Source organism: Anastrepha ludens, chromosome 2 (genome assembly GCF_028408465.1).
Source record: "Anastrepha ludens isolate Willacy chromosome 2, idAnaLude1.1, whole genome shotgun sequence".
In the NCBI taxonomy this organism is placed as follows: domain Eukaryota; kingdom Metazoa; phylum Arthropoda; class Insecta; order Diptera; family Tephritidae; genus Anastrepha; species Anastrepha ludens.
This window is the reverse complement of record NC_071498.1, coordinates 65,634,425-65,658,415: the sequence shown is the minus strand read 5'-3', so window position 1 is coordinate 65,658,415 and position 23,991 is coordinate 65,634,425. Positions and strand designations below refer to the sequence as shown.

Genomic DNA, 23,991 nt, shown 5'->3' with positions numbered 1-23,991 from the left:
GGGACTTTCAAAAATGCAACAAACCTTAAGCAACACAAAGTAAAAGAAAACAATTAATTTACAAATAACACAGTGGAGCTGGTGCATGCCGCCGGAACAAAAGCCACAAAACGAAAAACGCCTCAACATCCTACTCACGTATCGAGCGTTGCATAGGCTGGCTGTTGTGGTATTGTGGGTTGTTGTTGTGTTGCTGCTGCTGTCGTTTCTTCCTTTTGGTGGGCCAGCTCCTTTGTTTCCTCCTGCGCTTGACGTGGCGGTGATGGATGTTTGTTGATTATAACATTCGGTGCAACTGGCAGCTCAGCTGAGTTGACCTCCTTTTCAACCTTGACCGTGCCACTGTTGGTTGTTTTTATTTTTTTGTTAAAGGAAAAGACGGAACACGCGTTGCATATTAGATAAACGTCGAACGCAAAACTTTCTATTATAAGCAGCAGCTAAGAATTAGGATTTGGTTATTTCTAAATACTAAGTTTTTGGACGATTAGTACCCAAATAGGATTTTTAAATTTTAAAAGGTACTTAATAATGGTTATCACTGCGGTAAACTTTAGTGTACACTTAATTAAAGTTTGAGCTCAATGAATTTCTTTAAGGAGGCCCCGAATAGTCCCAACCTTATATCCATAGAGAATCTTTGGCTTACGAGGGTCGTTTGAAAAATCCGTGCAAAAATAAAAACTACTTAATTGCTTGGGGTAAACCTTTCGTTAACCTCATTTTTCGACTTAGTCTTCTTTTAGGCTTATACACTTCGTCTAATGCTGTTCTAGTTTGTTGATCCCTTCCGAATAATAGGATTTGTCCAAGTCTGAAAACTAGCCATTCGTTTCTGCAATCACCTCTTCGTTTGAATAAAATCTTTTTCCCACCAGCCAGTCCTTCAAATTGGGGAAGAAATAGTAGTCCGAGGGATCCTAGGAAGCCAAGTCTTTAGAATAAGGGAAATGTGAAATGAGTTGGAACCCTATTTCCATTAATTCTGCGCCCACAACTGCTGAGGCATGAGTTGGTGTGTTGTCGTGATGGAAAAGAAAAATCACTCGTCGATTTAAACAAACGCCAAGTAAATATTTTAAATCTTCCGTTCACGCTCTGTATTGTTAGTTTCTACGAGTGATGCCTTTTATATTTTGCACCTTTGTAATGATATGTGCTGTTTACAGCTCCCCCATGTTTTTATCGAAAAGTTTGGTATTTTTTAGCATTAACTTATATAACGAGCTTTATTTTTTTTTTTGTTTCGTTCAGTGAGTTCATAAATTCATCTCGCTCAAAAGATGGAATTATTTCGTGAACATTTTCGTACGATGATTTAGTATGATTTTCGACGTGGATTATTGAGACAGAAGTGCATTGATCAACTTACTTTGACTTTTGGCGTTGAAGCACTAAACGGTTGTTGACGCTGTGCGTCAATAACGCAAGATCGTCATGCGATATATCGCATTTAGTGGGATTAGGCATTAATGAGACCAGTACATATTCAATATTGCATGAACATTGGGTCAAGAAGATTTGTTTCCGTTGTATACCCCATAATTTGACAATTGCCCAATAAGGAACTCGTGTCGGTTGGTGTAAAGAAATATTGAAGAAGTTCAGCCGCGGTGGTTCAAAGCTCATCTATGACATCGTAAAAGGTGGCGAATCTTGGATTTATGTATATGAGCCGAAAACAAAACAGCAATCCACAATATGGAGGCTCCAAGATGAGCCTAATCTTACCAAAGTTTTTCACGGAAGAAGCACCACAACGTAAATGGCCGCCTCTTTTTTCGGAAAATTTGGTCCTATCGCAACTGTACCACTAGAGAAACTTAAAACAGGCAATTCTAAGTGGTACACAACCATTTTTTTGCCAGAAGCTTTGGAGAATAAAGGAAAACCAATAACCGAAGACCTTCACCTTCACGAAGACAGTGCGAACTCTCACGTATTGGCTCACATAAGAGAGTTTTTGAGCACTCAAAAGATCTAATTAATGGGTCAACCGACTTACTTGGCATCTAATGATTTTTTTTGCTCCCGAAAATCAAAAATATATTGCGAGGATAACGTTTTTCAACATATAAAGAAGTTGCTCGTTTTAGAGGTATCCACTTCTGAAAGGGAGAAGTGCTGTGAAAATTGGTTAAAGCGAATGCAGAAATATGTTGATTTCCAAGGAGAATATTCTGAGAAATAATAAGGTCATAATTTTCATAATTATTTTATTGTGTTTTCATGATTGGGCGCAAAATATAATGCATGTTTTTAGTACTCTTTTCATGCTTGGATATTTTTATTCTAGTTGGTTGATATTTTGTGAAACTATATTACTTGCATTGAATTTGAAAAAAAAAAATTATCCGTAATACAGAGCGATTCTCACGAGCCCAGAGGGCAATAAACGTATCAACCATTCAAGAATGATAGATTTACAAGGTTCGTCTTTTCACCAAGTCAACCATCACTAAGGGTTTGAAGTGCTCGTTAAGTATTTTATTTACCATCCGAAATATAATCTTAAATTCATCATTTTGACAAGCTTTCGTTTGCTATAATTAAGTAAGAAGCATCTCTCGTTTGGAGTCAGTTGAAAACTGTTCGTAGGACAACAGTCGAAGTTTTGCTATTGCCTGCCGAGGGACAAAAGTTACGACCGAAATTTTTTTAAATAAAAAAATTCTAAATCACTTTATTTTATTGTGCATTCATCTACGGTGGGTGTTTAGGTGGAGCTTTGTGGGGAACGTATAAATTTTGTTCCATCAATATAAACTTTTATTCCGCATCCGAACGGTTTTCACGACATTTTGTTTTTTTCAATTCCATTATGATCCAAGCGGCAACACATTTAGAGGAAATTTTTTGGTACAGAATTTCCACAGTGAGGCTTTTCCGTGGGTCTTCTGAACTATTAAAGTACACTAGGTTCTACGTTACCGACAAGAAACACTTTAAAGGCTACAATTTTGGCGGCATTTCCTAAAAACAACAAAAACAACACATATGGAATTTTTTTCTTAGCATTCACCTGGGGAACAATAAGCCTGAACATTTAGCCTATTACTATTGAGTTATTTTAAAAATTAAGTCAGAGTAACAGGTAGACGCAAAAAATCTATATTCTCACCTACGTCTGAGAATGTACTTATACATTCTTTGAACATTCTAGTGATTCTTTCTATTATCGATACCCAATTTTTTTAAGATATTTATGGCCTTCAAATCGGATCTGTTTTCTCACCTAACAAAGGTATTTAAGCGATATATTGCTTAGAATATTTTATTTGGTATGCACACACACACACCTGTGTTCATAATAATTGCAGCGCGTATATTGGAAAGTTTTGACTATTTTTATTTTTTTTAATATTTTTTTTTTATGTTTTTTAATATTTTAAATTTAAAATTTTTTTTCTTTTTATTTTTTATTTTTATTTCATTTTTTTAAATGTTTTTGTTCCTTTTATTTATTTATAAAAATATAGTTTATACAAGATCAAATAACATGCCAGTCGGAAGTGGTTCAAAAAATGAATGCTCGAAATTTTTTTGTATGGAGAAAATGCATAAGACCGCTGCACAAATAAAAATTGTTAAAAATCAATGCAGTTTATGCGACTTCAAACTTTTCCCATAATAGGCTAAAATTGAATGGGCGCACGTAGTATTTTGCTAAAGCTTGTAGATGAAAAGTTTGAAATTTTTATGGATTTTTTGTTTTTAATTTTTCATAAAGTTTGAAACTTTAAGTTATATGGTTTTTGTTGTAGTATAAACTTTATTTTTATAAAAAAAATAATAATGGTATAAACTTTGCAATATATCGCGCTGCTATTATTGTGAACGTAGGTGTATGTATTTGCACCTATGTATATATCTGCACCTATGTATATACTTGTAAATTTTCATGGTCACTTACTCTTTCTTCACGAGAAGTTCTGTCTGACTAATGCCGCGCAATAATCGTTTCGGTGATTTATTCTCTTTGTTCGCCATTTTTTGCTCATCCTCTGCCACTTGTGTAACATCTTCGTCTGCAACGCTTTTCTGCCCCGTAAACTCTAGAATTGCCGTTTCCACATTTTTTCGGGATGCCGCATCCTGCTGTTTCACATCCGCTTCTGTCTCCGTAGCTGCCTCCGTCTCCGCCTCTGTCTCTGCCTCCGTTTCTGTGGTTTCTGCATCACTCTCTTTGAGCGAAGTACTTTTAAGGTCAAAAGTTATTGCGCTAATATTGGCATTGGCATTGGCGTTGGCGTTGCCATTGGCGCTCATGCACTCTACATTCAATGAAAGTTTCCGATTTGTTGCAAGTTGTGCCGATGCGCCCACAGTTGAGGGCGAAGCGGTGGCGGTCAATTGCATTAGACGCGTGCGTTGTGCATCGTACGCCTTGAACTTGGGCAAGGCATCATCGATGAACGAGAAGGGCACACGCTTGTGTGAGACACGAATTTTACCCACATACATAACTTCGAAGAAGTGCGTGTGATTGGGCGAGATATCGGCTAGCAGCGATAGATTGCTCTGCGCGGAGGTAGACGTTGGAATGTGCACCTGAGAGGATATTTAAACAAATAAAAAATGATTAAAAAATAATTGCATCTTTTCTCTTTCCAAAACTTAATATATACTCACTGTGCCCGCTGAATTGCTTAAGCCATGCGTATACGATTTAGATGACTTCATCTTTGATGAGACGATATTGGGACTAGCATCGTGTTGAGCATTGCGTACGGATTCGCTGAGTTTGAGATTGGTGGCCGGCGTGGTGTGTATGCCGTTGCCGCTGCCGGTGAGTGCGCGTTGCATGGACATATCATTGCCGCTGCTATTGGCGACGAACGTCTGTGGTATGCTGCCTACAGAGCCGCCAAGCGTGTGCGCCGGATCACGCATTTGATGCATTAACTCGGCCATCTGCAAATGGAAGGAAATGAGTGAATTTAAAATACGTTTTCTTATTGCTGTGATGCAGATTAGAAAATAATTAGTTGATTATTAATTAATTGTTGTTATTCAATTTTAGTTATTAATTAATTAATTAAACTATTGTCAGTTACCTCTTACGAAATTTGTACCGCTCAGTAGCTCTTCAGATTGATTAATAAAGAGGGAAGCGAATTAACAAGTTGCTTATCATTGGCGTCACACGTGATTTAAACGTGATTCACACATTGACCGAAGGCAGTATTTAATAGTGCAGAAACATATTCACATGCATTTGTGTGGTAAGTATTTGCACATATAGGAGATGTATAAGACATATTTTCGCCAAAGTGCTGCAACAATTAGATATACAGCATGCGACAAAGCGATAGTACAGCAACTTTTGATCAGTTTCGACAAAAGTATAGCTCATTGTCTATCAAAAAACCTACATAGACAAGTTTCAAACCTTATACAAAAATTAGAAAAATTCCACAAATTTATCATCCCAATTCCACGGATTTTAATTAGAGTTTCTAGAAAGATTTTCGGTATGCAATTTTATAGCTTATTAAATTTGAGTACAATAAAGTGCAAGTTAGAAGTTGCTACAAATTTCATTGATTTTTTATAATTTTTTCCCCTGAAAGAGTTGTGCATTTTCTCCACATATAAAAAAAATCAAGCATCTATACTATAAAGGTGAATGTATGTACGTTGTCCGCGCATCACTACGAAACGACAACACCAAATGACGTAAAAATTTATATACATTCATATTTTCACCCAATGAAGGTTATAGGCATGTTTTTTTTCATGGAACTCCCTTCCCACAGCCCCCAAGCCGCTCCACCACTCTCATTCGTCACTAATAATCGAATATTTGCTTAAATTTAATCTAAAAAATCTTATTTTTTCCTGTTTCCCACTATTTATAGACTTTTTAGACTTCATAATCCGCATAAGCTGTTCAACTATGACCTAAGTGCAACGGTCAAAAACGGTTTGAGATAGAAAATTAATATAATAAAAATAATTTTGCTTGATATTTTTCTGATTGGTTGTTTTGATTTTATTCAACGAGGCATAGCAACGGATGCGGGGTATTGTAATATTATGGTTATTAATAAAAAATTATTTTCTATGAAATTATTGTTTGTAATTCTTTTATATATAAATCTAATTTATTATACAGAGAAAAAGCGAGAAACAGTCAGGGGAATTGAAAATTTTTATTTATATGATTTGTGATAGACAACGAGCTATACTTTTATAGAAGAGAGTAATGAGCATTAAAAAAAATTGTTAACACTAGGCAAAATTGAGCGGAAAACAAATTGGAGCCTTTAGTGACAGTCAGGCTGCACTAAAGGTTCTGGAGAACGCAAAGCAAACCTCAAGGATTGTTCAAGAATGTAAAAAGAAGTTTAATTCTGTTCCAAGACGGAACAAGCTTGTACTTATATGGGTTCCAGGACACTGGTATTCAAGGGAATGAAATTACCGATGAATTGGCTAACTGTGGATCAGCGGTTACCCCACAAGGACCAGAGCCAATAATCGGAATCAGTATTGTAGCAATCATGAAGTGAATCAGCGATTATGTATGCAATTTACATAAAGAGTGATGGTCCGGTCTGGAACGCTGCAGAACTGCAAATTGTTTTGTGATAAGCCCGAACAGAAAACTGTTGAACTTTCTTCTAAAACTTGTAAGAAAAGACGTTCGGTTGATGGTTGGGATTATTACAGGACACAACAACCTAAGGCGTCAGCAAGTGACCGCCATGTAAATCATTGAGTGTCCGATTAGCCTGTCTTGCTTAGTGGAGCCCTATAACACTGAGCGTTTTCTCTGTGAGTGTCCTGCATTTGCTAGAGCAAGGCTGCGAATTTTGGGTGCCGATGTCACTAGAACGAGTAAAATTCATTCTCTCAAACTGGAGGACATTTTCAGATTTGCCAAAGAATCTGGAAAATTCTAACAGGACTCTGTTTCTAATCTATCCTATCTCTATCTTTCTGGTACTTCTATCTTTTCCTCCTTAACTATCAACGCTTTTACTTTTCACAGCTTTAAAAACAATGGGCTTTTCAGGCTGAGCTACCCAACTTCTCGTTGCTTCTTGGTTTGCCTTTTTTCAAATTTCAATTTCAGTCAAAATCTTGCTGTGCTATCGCTTTGACGCAAGGTGTATGTATGTAAATATATATAACGGTTTTAATATATACATTATATTATTTACTACAAATGGGATTTAAATAGCAATAATGAGCGCCAATTTCATTGCGTTGATGCTGAACGTCGCAAGCGTTGAAACTTTGCCAAGGCGCAAGAGTTCGCAAAGAAACAAATAAAGCAGCAAAAAAGGAAATAATGAAAAAAAAACATTAAGAAAGTTAGAATAAAAGTGTTAAAATTTACTTATACACGTACATACATACATACTACGGCGATTGCCACTGAACAAATTCGGAGCAGCCAATAATAAATGCAGCCATTAGTTGGGCGCTTATAAGTCTGCATTGTCTAAGACAAATGTTCGAAAAAAGTTGTTTGAAGGATTGCAATGCTGCAGAACAAACGTTGTGCCGTGCACACTTACGTAGACATACATACATATTTTTTTGGGCACAAAACCAACATACAAAAATGCCCTTTAAAATAAATCACAATGGCGAACTTGACCGCTATAAACGTGCAATACACACACATTTTTCTCGTAAATGTTTCTTTTACTTTGAAAAATATAATGATTCACATGGATAGATAGAAAAGATGCAAACAAGAATAAAAAGCTTTTCATTGAAAGCAGACATGAATTATTTTGAAGTTAAAAAACATTCGCATTTTTCTTTGAAGTTGGATATGAGAGGATTTCTTTAAGTCTTTGGACCCCGATTTTTTGCTTTGGCTTAATTTATTTTTATTTTTTCACTGGTAATCGTATTATAAAATATTTGTTCTAGAAGTGTATACACAAAATTTTAAGTCACTACCTCGATTTTTTCATCTTTCAAAGCTATAGAAAGTTGCTTATAAGCAAATTTGGGCAGTGATGATAAAAAGTATTTTCTTGGATGAATATTTAATTCCACGTTTGCTGAAAACTATGTCATATGCTTAAACAAGGTAGCGCATTAAAAAACAAAAAAAAATTAAACAAAAAAATTTTTGTTAAAAATAAGAAAAGAAAAAATAAATAAAATAAAAAAAAAATAATATAAAAAAAAATAATAAAGGAAAAAAATTAAAATGTATTGCCCATTTTTCGATCGTAATAAATGTAATATATATATATATATTAGGGCGGGTCGATTTATAAATCGCTTATTGCTCTGTGAAAATCGTATTCTAGGGATCAAAATAAGAAACTTTGCCGAAGGAACCATACCTCTAAAACGAATTCTGATGTCCCCCAATTTGGGTCGAACGAAAAATCCCACTTTGACCCATTTAGAGTGCTCCAATCGAGTCCAAATGTATGACCGACCCCGACTAACTTTGGACGGCCGATCCACCCATGCCAGTGGCACACCCCCTGGAACTCCCCTGGGGGGCTCCCCATACAATCATTTCAAAATATCACCATTTTTGGCCTTTACATGAGAAAAGAAACTAAAAAGTTCGACCCAAATTGGGGGACATCAGAATTCGTTCTAGAGGTATAGTTAGTTCCCTCGGCAAAGTTTCTTATTTTGATCCCTAGAATATGATTTTCACAGAGCAATGCGCGATTTTTTTGCCTCCCCACAAATCGACCCGGCCTAATATATATATATATATATAATTGGCGCTTACACCCTTTTTGGGTGCATGGCCGAGCTTTTCTTCCTATTTGTGGGAGTCGTCTTGACGCTGGGACTTCAGTTTTAAGCCGACTCCGAGCGGCAAATATATTTTATGAGGACCGTAATCGGTAGCACAAGAAATCATTCAATTTTGTTTTTGAATAACTTTTTTAATAAATTACAAAAAAAAACGATTTTGAGTGATGAAAATCTTTATTATGATCTTTATGCGCTCCACTGCTTGTATTTTTGTATACTGTAGCTGTCTGGTTCACAAGTGTTAAATATGATTGACGTACGACTCCATTTGCAAAATTACAAATAACTACAAGCCTTGAAGACGATCCACGTTAAGGACGTCCAAAAAGGCAACAGGACCAGAAATCGTAGGAAAAGTACAGACAAATTTCAGAAAACTGTGTGGCCAATGGGCGCTGCATTCGCTAACAATGAAACAAAAATGCATTCGAATACGACTTTCTCAGCAACATTTAGCGCATTTTCGAAAGGATAAAGTGGATTTTGTGCGCCGATTTATCACTATGGATGAGACTTGGGTTCATCTCCATGATCTTAAATCAAAACAAGAAGCTAAAGAATGGTGTGAATCTGGTTTTTTGGCTCCGAAACGAGTTCGTGTTCAGAAATCGGCCAAGGTGCTAGCCTCAGTTTTTTGGGATGCAAAAGAAAGTTTATTTGTGGATTACTTGCAAACTGGTAAAACAGTAAATTCTTAACCTTTCAGACCAGCCGAAGTGAAAAATTCGGGGAAAAAGAACCAATTTGCCTTTTATCTGTTTCCAGACCTAAAAAAATTCATGCGTGGAAAGCGTTTTTCATGAAATGCTGTGGAAGCGAATTTGCAGTCCTTACAGATTCTCACTTCAGGGATGGAATTTATAAATTGGAATATATTTCAAACTATAAAAACGAGGTTTTCTTATCAACCCGCAAAACTTATTGAAAAACCTAGTATTTGTCTACAATTTTTCCGCTTTGTAAGATTCGCATCTTTCACTATACAGGGCGCCATTACGTTTGCGGAGAATCATCAATGCGGGATAGTTTGAAATATAAGTAAAAGAAAGAGAAGATGCTTAACTTATGCACTCAATTTTAATCTATAAAAAAGCAAGTAAAGGCTTTCCAAGTCTACCATCAACTGTTGTTTCATCAATAATTACGTAAAGAAAAGAAAATAGAACTACTGCTTATGGAGGAGCTTGGCGAATAATATTTACTCCCGGACATAAATAAAATGCAAGCGAGCACTGCACACTCTTAATTATATAAAAGTGTAGAAACATGTTTTAAAAATATTTTAATTTATTATTTCATTTTCAGAATACTAACGAACCGTGAGAAAATTAAATTTCCATTTGGGGCGAACTACAGTGTTGCGTGTAGAAGAAGTTAAATGGAGAAAATTTACTTAGGGACTTCTAATTGTTTAATATAATTGACAACGACGTTGCTGTAATTTAAAGAGTATTCATCTTCAAGATGAATCGAGATGAATTAGTGACAGCATGCAAAAACTTAATAAATATTTTATTGCAATTGGAAATTTATTTAAGTTGAACTTAAGTTTTTGAGAACATCTCTTTGATACGTACGAGGCTTCGTTAAAAAACTGATTCACTGGGACTTATTGGCAATATATTTGTTTCTTATTTAATTTTGATTTGTAAAACAACATCAAGACGCACAATATAAATAGGAGGAGGAGCTCGGTCAAACACCTAACAGTAGTGCACGCGCCAATTATTTATTTCATTTTATTTTTTATTTAATTTTAATAATTTTTTAATGAAACGAAATTATATAGTTTACAAAAACTATATAAATCCAATTTTCAAACAAGCTGAAAATTAACAAAAAATCTAACAAATATGCATAAAAATTTCACACTTTCAAACTAGAATTAAAAAAAATTTTGAGTATGTAGTGTCCATTGAATTTTGGTATAATAAAGTGCAAGTTTGAAATGGCTCAAGAAGTACATTGATTTTTGATAATTTTTTTTTTTTTTTGCAGGCGGTATTATGTATTTTACCCCTATAATGAATGCCCGTCAGCAAAAAAATTGTCAAAAATCAACCTGCTCTTTTAGCCACTTGATACTTGCACTTTATTATACCAAACTTCCTTGGGTTATAAAACTGCATACCGCATATGCATTTTTTCTTTAATTCTTATTTTAGTGTAGAAATTCGAAAAAATCGTTTTTTTATATTCTCAAAGCTTAACCTTTCACGAATATGTCCTTAAAAGGATTTGTTAAAATGTTAATTATTTCCAGAGATATAGCTATTTTAGTGTCACGACTTCTAAACTGACTCGGCTGGAACGCCACAGGGCGTAATTGCACCCAAAACTTTAAACGCGTTTTTCTCGAAACCATATATTTCAAAATGTTTACCTTGATTTCTCAGGGTCTACTTAACCGATTTACTTGAAATTTGGTGTGAGCCTTCTCAATATATATATTAATCGTACTTACTATTATTATAAACAAAATAAAATTGTTACTATTTTTAAAAAATTCCGAAAAGTAACAAAAATTAGTAAATAAATTTACTATATCATTTTTTTGGGCAGCCATAATTTGGCCAAACAAATTTTTTTTCGACTTTTTTGTAGTAAGTACAATAGCAGCATTCATCAAGATTAATACTCTTTTTATTTTTTTGTTTCTGCGTAAGATTTTTGGACCTTTGCACGTTGGCAACGGCGAATATCGCAGACGATGGAACGATGAGCTGTATGAGCTTTACGACGACATAGGCATAGCGCAGCGAATAAAGATCCAGCGGCTTCGTTGGCTGGGTCATGTCGTCCGAATGGATACAAACGCTCCGGCTTTGAAAGTATTCGATGCGGTACCAGCTGGTGGTAGCAGAGGAAGAGGAAGGCCTCCTCTGCGTTGGAAAGATCAGGTGGAGAAGGACTTGGCTTCACTTGGTGTGTCCAATTGGCGCCGGTTAGCACGAGAAAGAAACGACTGGCGCGCTTTGTTAATCTCGGCCAAAATCGCGTAAGCGGTTATCGCGCCAATTAAGAAGAAGATTTTTTTGTTTCAGATTATTAGAACGCTTACATCGTGGTAGGTGTGGCGCGCTATTTTTGTTAACCCCCCACTTCAACAACTTATAACTTTTTGAGTTTTTCGTTTTATGGGCCTTTTATTTTTTTATGTATTTTTAAAACATTAATTAATATTTATTAAAAAATGGATAGTACAAATAGTTTTTATTTTTTATATATATCACCCGAAAAAACACCTCAAATTCATGCCTCTACACTAAAATACCCCCTTAAACTCTATTTTTAAAATGTGAAATTTTGATGAAAATTTATAACAATTTATAATAACAAAAAAGCGAATACCTCAGTTTGCAGTTTTAAGAGAAGTGCCATTGTAGCAGCTAACTCCTCCATTGATATTCTGAGCGACAATCTGAGTGAAATTGGTAAAAATATGGCAGAGAAATTATGCACACACTCATTATTGGGCCATGAATTCTTTCACGATCGCACCATCCAAAAAATTAGGAAGAAAATGTTTAATTTTTTATGGAAAATAAAATTTGAGCGTTTTGCTTAGTAAAAAATTTCATATAAATATTTGTAAGTTTTTTTGAGCGTCTAGTCAGTCGGTTGGTTTGTGTCTTTGCGTAATGAAAAATTCAAATTCTTATGGTAATAGATACTTAATTGCTCGGTTTACTCATAAATGCATAGAGACCGATTATTGTTCATTTAGCTTCAGCTAAATGAAACACTGTGCGAACAGAGACGACTAGGTTGAAGCAAGGGGGATTAACTGTTGTCTGGTTGTGCTTATTTAGTACACGACTTATGCACATATCTGTGTATTTATTAACCGCAAGAGTCAGGTATTAGCTGCTTGTATGCAATTATTTGAAGTGCAAATAAATATTTCTGGAAAAACCACAATGGGAACGTGCTAATAGTAAAATAATACAATACAAATGTTAAGGGATTTCCTTTAAAAACCGCTGTATAAAACTTTGAGTTGTTTTCAAATTGGAGGAGTGTTTGGAGAATTGCTTAAATAAATTTCAAGTCACGTAGACAATGCACTTCAGTGCCTAGATTAGTATTGCATATAAGTAACTTAGCAAAAAGAAAAGATAATTTCATTATGCAAAAACTTGAAAGAAATAAAAAAGTGTAAAAAAGTTGTTAAGTGATTTTAGTTATTGTAACTTATTTAAAAATGCTAACAAAACTAATTACGGGGGTACACCACCTTGACATTTTGACTAAATAAATCCAAATGAATGCCCGTTTGTGTGAAGCTTACAGAATCAATTGTGCTCTAAGGCTCTTTAGTTTAAGTTTACATGATAAGTTCGGTATCATGCCAGGAAAGCTTAGAGCGAAAAGTTGCCGATAGGTAGCCCTGTGCACTGATCAGTTTTTTATTAACGATAAATTCAACAGTTTCACTTCTAACCAATGCTCGGACTCTACCACTAAAGTAGATCCACGACTTTTTTGTAAACATTTTATTTTCTACCACCTCTTTTATTTATGTATTTCAAGTATTTTTTATAGTTTTTTTCCATAGTGAAGAAAAATCTAGAATAGATCTCAAGTTGATAGTTGTATCCTACCGAATACTCTTAACGAAGCCTGCGTCACTTTTTCGTCATGGGAGAAGTCGTATTTGTCCAATATTCTCTGCGTTGTAGCCGTTGATAATGTGACATCCCGTGCATTTATTGCATTCTCTGGGGTGAAGTATTCCAGGACCCTCCTTTTTCTTCTCTTTATTAATGATATTGGCTCATGCTTTCCATTTGCTGAACACTGGTTGTACGCTGCTGATCTTAAAATATTCGCGGCCATTAACAGTGCTTGTTATGCTGAAAAGTTGCAATCCGACTTACACAATGTTCCGAATTGGTGATTTTTATAGTTTTGCTGGCTCACCCCGGCAAGGGTGAAGAAATTAAATATTTGGGCGTTATTTGTGACCTTAAGTTCAATTTCACCAGCCACGTTAACCACGTTATAAGACAATCATACTCAATGCCAGCATTCGTACGCCGAAATTGCTCTGCATTTACTATTCCACACACTCTCAAAACATTGTATTGTGTTTTTGTTAGATCAAGGTCTCCTTATATCAGAAATAGGAGGAGGAGCTCGGCCAAACACCCAAAAAGGGTGTACGCGCCAATTATATATATATATATATGAAACCTTAAAAATTGGCTCCGATTTTTCCGATTAAAATTTGTTTTTCAATTCTTCTGGTGCTAATTTTATATGGCCGTATGTCATCTTAATCAACCATCTTAAGTCGTTTTTTCTCAATAATTATTAAACTATTGTACATTAACTTAATATAGTCTGTAGGAATGTATTCATTCAAAAGAAAAAATAATATTATTGTGCAATATTACGTATAAATGTATTCTATTAAAAAAAAACAGTTGGCAGCTCTTTATTTGTAAGAAGCGTTTGATACACTGCAAAGAAAACTTTGGCAGCATTGACGTTTGACATGATTTGCCGCGAGTAGTAGATATTGCCGCGTTTTGCGATAGTTGCGCTTGTTCTGGTTGTTGGAACTGTGAGCGGTGCATAAGAGATGGAGAAATTCTTAAAAAGGTAACTTTTCCATTTTTTATACATTAATAAAGTGCATAAATATAACACTGTAAAACATAATATACTCATTCCTTTAGAATCCCCAGTACAAGCAGCTCTACTATGCTTTCTCCTACTGCCAAAAACTCACTACCCTGAAATTAAGATCTGTTGAAAAAAATTGAACTACGTGAGTTTGAAAACATCACGGGTCAAAATACGAATACTCGTATATAGTAAAAACACCATTTCAACGATAATCCAACTTCAAAATCGGGTCGTGAACATAAAAGTTATAAAGAAAACATGATTTTAACGTTCAAAATGGCGTGGCTAGGGCGGAATTTTTTATGACACTAAAAGGCTCTCAAAGTAAGCGTGTTAAGCTCTTTTTGCGACCTGCTGAAACCACTGGTCGCCATCCTCTCTAAAGTGGGACAAGAATTATAATTAACAAAACTGAGTTTAAATACACCAAATATACACTCAAAAAGTCGAGAAATTTCTTCTAAAAAGAAGCACTTTTGTAAAGTGAAAAATATGCGATAAATATGATGAATTTACAAGGTGGTGCAAAATTAATCACCCTATCGAAAGATTTATGTTTTTGCAAATGACATCATAGCTGAATTATATGTGACAACTGTGACATAGGCAGTATACAATTACGAGCAATGGAGTGCGTGAAGGTCAAAATACAGATTTCCATCACTCAAATAATTTTTTTTTATTTAGTGAAAATGGTATTCAAAACCAAAATTGGATGATTAATTTTCCGCCACATATTTCGACCTAAAAAATGGCGTAACACATTTTAATTTGTTTTTTGTTTTTAATTTTTATTTAAATTTTATTTAATTTTATTGTTTTATTTAATTTTTTATTTATTTTTTTATTTAAATGAAAAAAAAAATTCTATTTCTATTATTAAATTAAGAAAAAAAAATTATTATATAAGGTTGTCAAAAAAGTCTTGCGGTATTTTTATTGAATTTTCAATTGTTCATAAAATTGGTTATAATAATGCGATTTAAGTCAAATATGCGCCGTTTTGTTCGATGACGAGTTCCCAACGAGATGCCAACTTCATAATGCCCCTCTTATAGAAGCTCGCTTCCCTATTGTCAAAAAACTCGGAGAGCCAATTTTCACAGGACTCTCTTGAGGACAACTTCCGACTACCAAGCTCGTTCGCCATGGACAGAAATAGGTGGTAATTACTTGGTGCGAGATCCGGACTATACGGTGGATGCAAAAGAACCTCGAATCCGAGCTCCCGGAGCTTCTGGCGCGTCACCAAAGATGTGTGTGGCCTGGCGTTGTCCTGATGGAAGACAATACGGCCTCTGTTGATCAAAGATGGCCTCTTCTGCATTAGTGCTGCATTTAAGCGGTCCAGTTGTTGGCAGTACAGGTCCGAATTGAGCGTTTGGTCATAGGGGAGCAGCTCATAGTGGATGATTCCCTGCCAATCCCACCAAACACACAGAAGAACCTTCCTGGCCGTCAATCCAGGCTTGGCCACCGTCTGGGCAGCTTCACCGCTTTTCGACCACGACCGTTTGCGCTTCACGTTGTCGTAAGTGACCCACTTTTCATCGCCAGTCACCATCCGCTTCAAAAACGGGTCGATTTTGTTGCGACTCAGAAGCGATTCGCATGCATCCATACGGGCAAAAATGTTTTTTTGCGTCAAGTCGTGTGGCACCTATACGTCGAGCTTCTTTTTGAATCCAAGCTTTTTCAAATGGTTTATAACGGTTTGATGACTCATGCCCAGCTCTTGGCCGATGCTACGGCTGCTACTATGCCGGTCTCTTTCGATCAATTCAGCGATTTTATCGCAATTTTCGACGACAGGCCTTCCGGACCGTGGCGCATCTTCGATCACCTCTGCACCAGAACGAAAACGTTGAAACCATCGTTGTGCGGTGGAAATGGAAACTGTATCGGGTCCATAAACTGCACAAATTTTATTGGCAGCATGAGATGCATTTTTGCCTTTATCGTAGTAGTACTGTAAAATATACCGTATTTTCTCTTTATTTTGCTCCATGTTTGCGACGCTATAACTCACGAACCACTGAAAGCAAACAACAATTAATCAAACACGTGTTAGCACGTGAAAAGAGCTTTCCAGAAAGCTCTAGCGTGAACCGATGCGACGAATACAACTAGAACTACGCGCTTGCAAAGACAAGCTTGCGGAAATACCGCAAGACTTTTTTGACAACCTTATATTATTATTTTTTTTTTTATTATTATTATTTTTTTGTGTTTATTACGTATATGACATATTTCTCAGCAAACGTTGAATTAAATATTCATCCAAAAAAATACAATACTGCTTCGAGCCAATTTTATATCACCACTGCCCAAATTTGCTTACAAGTTATCATACTTTTTATAGCATTCAAACAGATGGACGTGGGGACTTAAATTTTATGTATCCATTTTTAGAATAAATATAATAAGTTTACTAGTATAGTAAAATCAGAAAAAAATCATTGTATTAACACAAAAATGTTGTTTTTTTAGCTTGATTTGTAAACATTTTTAAACAAAAAAGGCCTACTCAGTTCAATAATGCGATGAATAGATGTATAAGAGAAATAAAGAAACAACTGAAAAGCTTTTATCGTAATACAATTTTGTAATAAACAAGTTTTTACTTCATTTAATTCGATATTTAATATTTTTCGGGAACCCGGCACTAATACGACCTAATGCCAGATTTTCCGAGACCTGAAAAATATCGTGATATCGGCCTGTTATGTACCATAAGTGTAAATTAAAAAATGTCTTTTGATATTTTCGTGCCTATTTTTCCGAGCGCCACGCTGATGTACGAAATGTTTGGTAACCCACTTTCCACAAAATTCAGTTTCAGCTTTTACTGCATAAAATTCAAAATACACAAAATTAGTTCAAAGTGCTTGAAATTGTGCAATGACTTTGAATGTGCATCAGTAAGTACCACAAATTTGTGTTTCTTTTTGTATTTTTCCCTATATTATAATATTATTTTACTACATGGCGTATGAGCAACATGCAATGACGTAGATGATACAACGTTTGATGATAATCATCCCTAACCAATGATCACACAACGAAAAGATGATTTGCAGCCGTCCATTTCGTGCTTGCCACAAAAAATATTTCACAAAATAGTGTGTGTATGCATCAAACAGAATATTTGCTGCACAACCCTGACCAAGTAAATGGAGCCACTGTAGGTATTTTATGAATTTTATGAAGTAAAAGCACATTTTTATACCTCATTTATGTTTATTGATTGATGGGCAGCTAACCGTCTCTTAGTGAGTAAAATGTGTTAAAACAGGGATGAAATTCCCCAGCCATAAGGAACAAACAAAAATTAGGTAATGTCAACTACAATTTTCTACCAAGTTTCTAACCGGCTGAACTACCTAAATAAGATATGAAAATATTTTGAGGAAATACTTAAGAGAATTAGTATAATACTTCCTAAATGTTGTGTCACTGATTTATTTTTGGTAAAGTATAATAGTTCCCAAATGTTGGGATAAAATTTCAAGCAAATTAGAGAATAATTTACGGACACATAGAACTTTGACCAAAAGAGTCCGGCAAGGGAAACTTTAAACAGTGGAAACTTCAACCATATGTGACTGATTTATTTTTCAAAAGTAGATTTTTTGTTTTTTAGATTTTTCTAAAGTATTTTTTTCTTGTTCACTCCTCTCGAGAGCATAGGGCTTCGTCTTGACTCAGTCTCGAGTTGGTTTCGTTAATCTATTTTGATTTCTGACAGGGTGGGTGATTAGCCTGCCGCTCCCAGTCCTAAATAGTGGGAATGCTCACCTGTCGTTGCTGAGGAACAGCGCCTTCTTACTGCTTGGAGCGTCATCTGTGTTTCACATTTTTTGCCAGAATGATCGCACAGATGGTTGAGGACTTCGCTAAATTTGGTGTGTCTGAGCTATTACTGCGGTTGCCCGCTTTCTCTTGCTGGCGCCACAATGCACTGATTATTGTGCGAGAGTAAGAATGGAAAGGATACGTTTTTTGGTTTGAGGAATGATATTTGTTTTTTTTAGAAACAGGGAAAGTAGGTAAATTTGGAAAAGTGCAAGGGCCGTGATTTACGTGGAGGGTCATACTTTCTAAAGTATAATACTTTCTAAATGTTGTGCTAAAATTTCAAGTAAATCACAGAATAACTTACGGAGATATAGAACTTTTACAGAATTCTTACATCAAATTGTAACAAAAGCTAATTTCGTTAATCGTCCAAAGATAAGTTCACCGTTTTTGCTTAATGCTGGTTGGAGTGCAATTAAAATACATGGACAGACAAATAAGTCCATGGTGAAAAAAAATTCAGAAGCCAGGGCCAATGTCAAACCGTTAACCGTCTCTCAACGAATTGAAAAAAAATAAACTAATTGACTGACGTGATCGGGGTAATCAAAGCGATTTGTTTACGAAGGAACTGAGATTGTGTTGGTGATATACAAAAAAAATCAGCACACTTCACACTCATATTGCTTCGATGCCGTCGGAACAACCACTGATTGGTGTGAGTATGTGTGAAATGAGCGGGCAGAATTCTACTGCCGAATCACCGCTTACGTGCCATCCGAAGTTACTCGCTCAATTATGTTTTTGACCATAGCTGAAGGCAAAACCCCAAAAAGAAATTTAAGTGACCGACGGTTTCGTCAGCACACGAATGGATCACTCAACGTACAGGAGTAACCCTTAAAAGTCATGACCACTTGCTAACTTTCAAACTCTCTCTCTCTCTCTTCAACTTCCATACTAATTTTGCAGCCGAAACTGTTTGGGTGCTCATGGATTTCTCTTATTTATGACTCGTAAGCTGTTTGTAATTCATATTTTTTGTAGAATTCCTTCTGAATTAGCCCAAAATACTTTTAATTAGAAGAATCTCTAACAAATCGAATACGAAATAAAAAAAATATGATAGTATATTGAGCAACTGGTCTTATTAAGTTGAACATAACTGTACACATATTTCTGCACAAAGTCCATTTAAAACTATCAAGCCAGTGGCACTTTTTTTGTTTTGTATTTATTTTTATTTGTAAATAGAAATTCGCTATGACGCAATTTTTAAATGCAGTTGTCGAAAAAAATTAATAAATAATTGCTTAAAGTGCCACTGTGCCAAAAATGAGAAATGCCTCTTAATTCGGTTAATATTGTCTGTCTTGTGGGTTATTTCAATTTAGATTTTATGCTTTTATTTGACATTGTCGTGATAGCAGTGAACAATTTCTTCAAGCAACTGAAACGTAAATGGAATTCACTGAAAATAGGCAAAAAGGGCGAGTAGTTAAACGGAGAAAGAGCAGAAGAACAACTTTACAATATTTTGATTAAATTTAAATATTCTAATATGTGAGGGGAAATTCGAAAGAAAAATTATTGTAAAGGAGACTAAACGCGAATCACATTTAAGTCGTTAAAAAGACGATCTCTCGAGTTTTCTAAGAGATGTTCATCGTATTTGTTCCTGAAGGTCTTATGCTTATCAGAAGAAAAGACAGCAATAAGAAATCTTTTGAAAAGGAACACAACTCCTACAAGGTGCGACACTAAGTTCCGGGAGCTAAATTATAACTCAAAACTCGTAAAACAGATTTCTCAAAAGGTTCTTCTTTAGTATAGCAGTTTGAAGAATCACATTTGGTTTGTGTTTATGCTTGTTTTTCGAAAGTAACTATTTTAGTGGCATCGGCAAAATAAGTGACTTACACAACATGCTGGTTTAGTTTGTGATTCAACTTTTCGTGTTTCAGAGGGACGCCAAAGATTATATAAGACGAGTAGTCATTGGAGAAGAGACCTGAATATTTCGGTAAGCTACTGAGGCCAGTAAGGTGAAAAAGGGCGAAGAAGATGGTGTTCAAGTCGCAACTAAAGGCAATGTTGATAATTTGTTTCGATATTCGGGGCATCATTCCAGACAAATAGGGATTTGGCGGTTCTAAGTTGGCATGGTGAAGTGATTACGGGTGCGCATTTTCCGTGTATGTCCGAACTCACCGAAAACAATGCGTCGGTCGCCCGTTCGCTTTGGCGAGAAAAAGACATTACAACGCTGACGCATCCACTTTGTATATTCGATATTTTGTAGGCGACTATTTCTTAATCCCCCAATATGAAATAGCAACTCAAGCGAACTCATCATGGCGGCGTATGGGAAGCTGTAACCGTACAAATTTGTATGAATTGCAGTTACTAAGACTACTCAAAACGTACGAGATATTTTGGAATCGTCGCTGATAATAAAATTTTCCTCGTTATCATTATTTTTTTTTTTTTGTTTTGTCGGGACAATTAGCAAGCATTAAGTCCATTATACTGCTCTCCGGTTCCCTTTTTAATTTTCCTTAATTCTACCCGACCTTCGAAGAAATCTGAGTAGATCGTGTGGTGCCAAGGAGACTTCTTCTCTGGTCGCTTCTTAACACATCAGTGCCAAAGACCTCAAGCCTGATTCGAGCGAAGGTTGGGCAGACGCACAGAAAGTCGTCCGCCGTCTCATAACTTAGCTTGCTTGTGTTTTATTGGTAAATTTCCGACTCATAATTGCCACACCTTGTATATTCAATATTTTTTGATGGATTAACACCGAAATTCTTGGGACGGCATGCCACGGAGTTCTAGGCCTAAAAAATTGAGTATAAAAAACTTAAACGCCGAATGAGTGTTGTATGTTTTCATCAAGACATATAAAACGGTGACTAAATTGAAGGAATTGCACCGAGAAATGGTTTACTATCCTCCGTAATCTCCAAATTCGGTTCTCAGTGACTATTACTTATTGCCAAATATGAAGAGGTTTCTTTAGGGGAAAAGCTCCACCAAATGCACCTTTTTGCAAGATCGAAAAAAAGCGGTCGCTCTCCGACAGGCAACTTCCGAGTGTATTTCTGCTATCGAAAAGCTCCTAATAAAAACCATTTGCCGTTTGAAGTCTGCTTGAAAACTGTGGGTTCCTCCATTTGTGGAACAAAGTCAAGACGCTCGCCAAAAATAGGAGGAGAAGTTCGGCCAAACACCTAACAGAAAGCGCCAATTATTTATTTTTTTATTATTAAAATAATGTTAGAAGACTGAAGTGCATTGCTCTGAGTGGAAACTATTTTGAAAACTAAGATAATTTCGGGAAAGATATGAGTTGTTACATTTTCAGAACTTTTGATTCGCTGTAGAAGCAAGTAATCAGAACGAACGTCATCGAAATTTTCACTTAACGATTTCGTGCTTATGTACTAAAATTATAAGTTATGACCCTATTAAAGAATGTATTAGCGTGTTAGCACCTTTTGCTTTAAGTCGCATACAAAATGTTTAATTAGTTACCGGTAATATTCTAAGTTGTATTTCATGACAATTTGTTTTGTAAATACCATTACATATGTAAGTATTGTACATATTTATGTATTTTGAAAAGGCTGTAAGTTTGTACAATATTAATACCCACATTAACGCCAGTGCAAGGCGAACAAGAAAAACAATTAAAATTGCTTAATGCATGGATGTTGTTGGTATAATTATTGGTTTTGCTTACAGCAAGCAGGCACTTGGAGTTTTGTTTTCCTCTTACTTAAAAAAAGTATGTAGAAAGGTGGATGTATGCGTGTACATATCTTGCATTCATATTTTATACTAATTAAATATGTAAACAGTTGTTTTTTATGTATGCGCAAATGTTTTCAACAATAAAACACCTTTATTAATTATCACTTGTCTTTTTAAATAAATTTACAAAAGAGTGCATTCTTTCAATTAAAAAAACATCAACGATTTATTTAACATTTGTGAGACCAATTAAAGAGGAAATAACTACAGTTCATTTACCAGTAAATTATCATGGACAAATAGGGATCCTCCTCCTATTTGTGGTTTGAGTCTTGGCCTACAAAACTGCATACTCAGAAAAATTAAAAAAAGTCTTGGTTAAACAGTTAAGAGTTTTGTTGAAGTTTTAAAAAAGTTTAAAAAATTGTGTACAAAATTTGGAATTTTGTGTCATATGGTTTTTGATGTACAGCTTTTGATGACGAACAGTAACAAAGTTAAAAACCATACGAACTGCGAAACCTCCTACAAAAACGGTGAGCCTTTCAAGGAGTTGATAGTGTGCACTAACTCTTGCTCCAGATGTTGTCGGATGAACGAATGCTTGGCTGGTATCTTTTCACAATTCCTCATAAGGCTATATAATTTGATTGGAGTATAATTTATATACAACTAAAGTTTATCACCAATGAATTATTTGGACCCAACTATGATAGAGTACCAGGTTTGGTCATCCGAAAAAAATTATAAGAGTAACTTCGGCTGCCAAATCATCGGAACGCCGTTTTGCACTCAAATCAAAATGTTTTAACAGGGAGTAGCTCTAAACTGAATTTATGGTACCACAACGGATCGGCAATGGTCTAAGTGAGTTGGTTTAAAGACCGACTGCCACTTCTACCTACCCACCACGTCATCGAGATTTCGACTAAGGATGGTAGATTACCAGAATTGGCCATCAGGTATGCTCAAAAACAAAATTTAGCGAGTAACTTTGGTTGTCATGTCACAGCAGATTCGACAACAAAATTATGTCAAGGAGAATAGATTACCAGGCTTGCTATTCAGCTGTGGTGAAAACTAAAATTGTTACTTGTTGCTGTTGTTGTTACTTGGTATTCGGAAGTCGAATTCTGCACGTTCAATCAGTCATTGCTCAGATTTCGTTGCAACGAAAAGTCATTGGTTGATTTCTTCTTATATCACCAACATAATCTCAGTTTTTTCGTAAACAAAGAGTTGTCATACACCCGGTTACGTCAGGAAATCAGTTGATTCCTTCAAAATGGCTGAGCGGTGATTAACCGTCTAATGTTGGCAACACATCTGCATCGTGTTTAGACCTAAACTACGTGCATGGAAAAAGAACCGACGCATGCGAGATTTGCGTCAACTTAAAAGTCACTTTAGATAATTCGAAAATAAGTTGTGTATGAGAATTTGTTCTACCTGCAAATATCACATTTCGGTGAACGATTTCGTAAGGCATAATCTCAAGATTCATCAGAATTGTGCTTTGATAGCGAACAAGCGTTCAAACAGCATAAGGAAAAGGTTCACATGGGCACCATCTTCTATAAGAGCCAGAACAAGAAAAATATGATGACAATCGTAATTTTTAAAGGGTTTTGTTTAATTAAGAAGCAGTATTAGGACCGTTAATAATTTCAGCCTTGAGATGCAACGGATACCAATAGCTTTCCCTCAATGAACAATAACCGAGCTTTATATGTAGGTCACTCAACAGGTCCTTGCTAATACTTTTAGAAGCAGACGGGTGACAAAATCCGATTTTAGCGGCTTTAGGTGTTCGAGAAACAAATTCTGCGCAATACTTATAATGGTTAATTACCGCAGATGGAGCAGTATGAGTTTTATGAAGAAGATATTGGCATAATCTGGCGAGTTAAGATTCAGTGGCTCTGTTGATTAACTCATGTCGAATTTTATATGCTTATTGCATTTAATACCTATAGAGAACAGTAAAGAAAAATGGAAAAAGTTTAATGGCAGTTGGCCTGATAATTGTTGATTTCGACAAGTTTTAGCGAG

At 35.5% G+C, this 23,991-nt stretch overlaps 1 protein-coding gene across 6 annotated transcripts in view; it reads right to left on the bottom strand.

Annotated features, from left to right (window-relative positions):
- LOC128871660 (TBC1 domain family member 1) overlaps positions 1-23,991 on the bottom strand; it is a 116,680-nt gene that overhangs the window by 12,258 nt on the left and 80,431 nt on the right. For 4 of the 6 annotated variants that reach the window (XR_008456054.1, XM_054113594.1, XM_054113597.1 and 1 more), the window contains 3 exons: positions 4,633-4,914; positions 3,914-4,551; positions 139-342 (listed from right to left, as the gene is read on the bottom strand). Coding sequence is in view for 5 of the 6 variants with exons in the window: in XM_054113594.1 (XP_053969569.1) it covers positions 139-342; positions 3,914-4,551; positions 4,633-4,914 (1,124 nt within the window). In the remaining variant the exon portion in view is untranslated. Of the gene's footprint in view, positions 1-138; positions 343-3,913; positions 4,552-4,632; positions 4,915-5,057; positions 5,277-23,991 lie in introns of those variants that run through there. The other 2 variants (XM_054113599.1, XM_054113595.1) reach the window with 2 other exon arrangements.